We start from the raw sequence: 4,406 nt of genomic DNA on the forward strand, positions 1-4,406 counted from the left end.
GTGGGCAACGAGCTTAAAGCCCCTGATGGCTCTGGGCGCTGACTCTCACCAGTGGCTATGGATGAAGTCACAGGAAATTTTCAGCCAGTGCCGCGAGCTCTTTCTTACATATATATATCTCCCCAACCCAATAAACAAACAAAACCCCACATTGCTGTTGGATTGATTCTTACTCATAGCAACCTCATAGGTAGGTCAGAATAGAACTACCCACAGAGTGCTTTAGGTTATAGTTACACTGGATATTTCCCCTTTTCTTTACCCACCACTCCTTCCATCCATCAAATTGTGTGACCCTATAATTCCTCTCCTCTATGCTCCCTCCTCCCTGCCTTGGATCTTCGTACATGTTCTACAGTAATGGTCTTACACAGTATTTGTCCTTATGACACTGAGTTAATTCACTTAGCATAATTCTCTCCAGTCCCTTCCAAGTTAGGGAGTAATTTACAAAAGCATTGCTCCTGTGTGCTGCATACTATTCCATTGTGTGAATATACCATAATTTCTCATTCCATTCCATTGTGGTTGGATGTTTGGGCTGTTTCCATGTTCTTGCAATGGTGAATAATGCTGCTAGGAACATTGGTAGGCCGTAGTCTTTATGAAGCAGATTGCCACACTTTTCTTCTTAGAGTAGCTGGTGAATTTGAATCTTTTCATTTCGCAGCCAGGTCTTTTACTACTGTGCTGCTAGGGTTTGATTTCTGCTGCTAAATAGCTTAAGAAAACTCCTCTTAATATGAAAATTTAAAGAGTGGCTTATTTACCTGGAAATACGTACTTAGAGTAAAACAATCTGACAAAATCTAAGGGACAGACTAGAAGAGACCTTTTGAATTCAGCATGGAGACATTGTCTCTTGCTCACAAAATAGATTTATTTTCTTTCCTGTTTCTTGTTCAGTCAACAATAATTTTTTTTAAAATTTTATTATTTTGTGTGCGTGTACCGTCAAATCAGATCTGACTGGTACAGGAGTATATTGCGCCGCCTCCTCCGGCAGAGCATCTGGTGGATTCGAACCGTGTTCCTCTGGGATTGCACTGCAGCTTCTTGCCACTAGGCCACCAGAGCTCCCCTAACAATAATTTTTGGCAGGAGAAAATACTGAAGAAAAATAGCTTGAGTAAACTATTTTGTTTAACTTTTTGAAGGATATTGAAGACTTAGATCACTATGAGATGAAGGAAGAAGAACCTTTTAATGGAAAACAGTCAGAGGATGAAGGAATTGAAAAAGAAAATTTGGCAATATTAGAAAAAATCAGGAATACTCAAAGGCAAGACCATCTAAATGTAAGTATGTGAATATCTAGAAGTGAAATTTCTGTGGTTAGGTGAGATAACCTATAAATATGATGCAGTTCATTAAGACACCTATTTCAGCTCCTCCCTCCATCCATGCCTTGGTTGTGAGTTTAACACATAGCCGCACACTTTTAAATTGACGACTGTGCTTAGAAACACATTTTTCTTTCTTCGATGTATTACCGTCATTTGCAGCAACGTGTGTTACCATATGTTTGTTAGCTGTAAAAAGAGCAAAGGCCATGTGAGGATGGCGATATCTAACTGTTAACAACTTCACAAAGGAGAACTGTCCTCATCAACAGCACAAAACCAATTTCCATGTGGTCATACATGTCCTCGCATGCTCCCCTACCTCTTTTTCTACTTATCTCAACACCAGTCTTACTGCTTAGCTGGGTCCAAAATTCGATACAGTAGCTCACAGGCCACACAGAGCCATGTTAGGGAAGTCAAAAAGTTATAGTCCAGGCAGGTAGCAGAATACCATCAGGGCAGCTCCTGAAACATGGTCGCAAGCATCTCAGCTTGGAATCTCACAGCTTTAGGCCAGTATTACAAAGTTCTCAGTCCTGCCAATATTGACCCCCCCACCCCCAGTTGTCCAGCAAACTTGGGGAAAGGCTCTTAGTTCTGGTTCCAATGGAGTAGCAGTCCAGAGGTCCATTCTCACGTCAGGTCTCTAGTTCAGCCATGGCTGCTGCTGCTGTAGATGTAGCTAGGGCAACAAGGGTGTGAGTAAGGCGTCTGGTCTTGAAAGGCATCCTGTATTCTCTTCTTTTTCACTGAGGCAGGGAAGATGTCATTCTCCTGCTGCTGGTTTGCTCAATTTAATACTAGCCATCTCCTTTTGAATAGGCTAACACATTCCATTTGTATAATCCCACCCATTTACATGGCAAAGTCAAACTATGGTTAGGAAAGTTACATTGAAAGATAAACTCCACAGTTGCTTTCGGTACCTTTCTCATCTGTTCAGACACTTTTTGCCCCATTCATCTGCTCTCACATCTGGAACTGGTACTGCCTATGTACAGCCCTTTTCTATCCTATTGATGCTATTTTCACTGATTATCTTCCTTCTGAGTGATCTGTATGTTCATACTGAATCAAAGTACAATTCAAAATTATTTTTTCCTTTATGAACTGAGCTGATTGATCTCTGATCTGTCTGATCCTGACCAAATGAAGTTAATTTTTCTCTTGAATTTCCTAATGCTTTTGCTTTGTTTTCAACATTATATCCTCTTTCATTCAGAGCAGCAAAGATGAGTGAAATGAACACTGGATTTGATGACAAACATGTTGACATGACAAATATGGCTTCAGTTTTCTCAACTCTAAAATACAGACAATGCATACCTTTTGGATTGCCATGAGGAATGAATGGGAATGACGTATAAAGTGCCACGACAGAGTAGGGGAGCATCAAGTGACAGTGGTGATTCTGTCCCAATACCGAGTATTCCTACCTGTATTTCAGGGCTCCTTGTAGACCCTATGAAATAGGAGCACTAGTTTCTTTGTCTTAAGCACAGGTTCTCAAATATGGGTAATGAATTGTTATGTAAGTGGATGCCAACTCTTGTAAACAAATGGATTAATCCATTTCTTTCAATCTCCTAATATTAATTTAACTGACAGATTTTTTATTATAAAGCTTAGGTTTTAATAAAAAAGCATTAAGTGTTTTGACTTATGGTAAATAGTTCTTAGTGTCTTAATATTAATGTCTTAATATGTTAGCACATTGTCATATTTAGAGTGATATCAACACTGAAAAGAACTGACATCAGTTTCATGCGGGTGGATAATGTTGTTTCTCATGTTGTTAACATGCAAAATAGACCTTTAGACTTTCAGTATAAGACTTTTTACTTTTAGCCTTACTAGTGATTAGTATGAATATTTTCAGAATTTGGTATAGCTAAGAGTAGACTGATACCATACTCTAGGTTAGTACAGGGTCCATGGTAGACTTTTTTTTCTTTGAACAATACATAGTTAATGAACCAGCCTTGTCCCCAATTTTATGTTACTCTCAAAACTTTATAACCCTTCATTTAATTAAGTTTAAGTTTTTTAACCCCTTAAAATGTTGAGTGGTGGTTCATTTTTATCCTAATTGTAAACTTGTGGGGGGAGGGAAGGAGCGTCCCTCTTCTTTCACTGTAAAATTTTATTTCAAGCACAAATACCTTAAATCTTTAATTCCTTAATAAATCTTGGTAAACAATAAGTTTTGTGTTTCAGGGCGCAGTGTCTGGGTCAGTACAAGCTTCTGATAGACTTATGAAAGAGCTCAGGGACATATATAGATCACAGAGTTATAAAACAGGTAAGGACCTTTGGATATCTGCTGTCTCCATTTCCTTAGACTATTTTATATTCTTTTCTAAAAATTTTATTATTTGTGTGTGTGTGTGCACCGTCAAATCAGTTCTGACTGGTACAGAAGGAAATTTTCCCTCCTTCCCTGGCAGAGTATCTGGTGGATTCAAACCTTGTGCCTCTGGGCTTGCAGTGCAGCTTCTTGCCACTAGGCTACCAGAACTCTCCTTATTTTATATTCTTATATAATAAACTTGTAACATTTCTTATAATCCAACCGCATGAGAGTGGAAATGTTAGATAACTTTATTTTAGGGAAGTGAAACTATAGTTTAAGTTGCCAGAAGGGTGTAGGGGATAAAATGAACGTACCTCATTGTTGTCTTTGTGGATAAAAAAATGAAATGTTTTATCTTATTTGTGATAGAGATCAAGCCATGTGATGTTTATCTTAATTGGAAAAGCACAAATACTATCTTTCTTAAACGTAAATATATTTTATTATTACAAAGAATTCTTATTAAGTTAATTTTTAAGATTGTTTTCCCCTTGTGTGAAAACAACATAACCAACACTTATTAGAGAAGCAATAACAATATTTTATGGTAAACAGAATATACCTCTATTGTCAAATATTTCATTTTACTTGGGTCCACAATCAATACCAGTGGAAGCAGTAGTCAAAATATGTATTTCACTGGGCACATCTGTTAAAAAAGATCACTTTAATAACTAAAAGCAAAAGATGTCACTGAGCTCTAAGGT

The 4,406-nt window shown here is 37.7% G+C and overlaps 1 protein-coding gene across 1 annotated transcript in view; it reads left to right on the forward strand.

The window, feature by feature from the left end:
• The window catches only part of UBE2Q2 (ubiquitin-conjugating enzyme E2Q family member 2), a 70,995-nt gene that overhangs the window by 35,634 nt on the left and 30,955 nt on the right, over window positions 1-4,406 (forward strand). The window contains 2 exon segments of the mRNA XM_006888270.1: window positions 1,158-1,298; window positions 3,564-3,648. Coding sequence (XP_006888332.1) covers window positions 1,158-1,298; window positions 3,564-3,648 — 226 coding nt within the window.

The sequence above is a fragment of the Elephantulus edwardii genome, unplaced genomic scaffold (genome assembly GCF_000299155.1).
Source record: "Elephantulus edwardii isolate Elephantulus edwardi_28Jun2011 unplaced genomic scaffold, EleEdw1.0 scaffold00066, whole genome shotgun sequence".
NCBI lineage: Eukaryota > Metazoa > Chordata > Mammalia > Macroscelidea > Macroscelididae > Elephantulus > Elephantulus edwardii.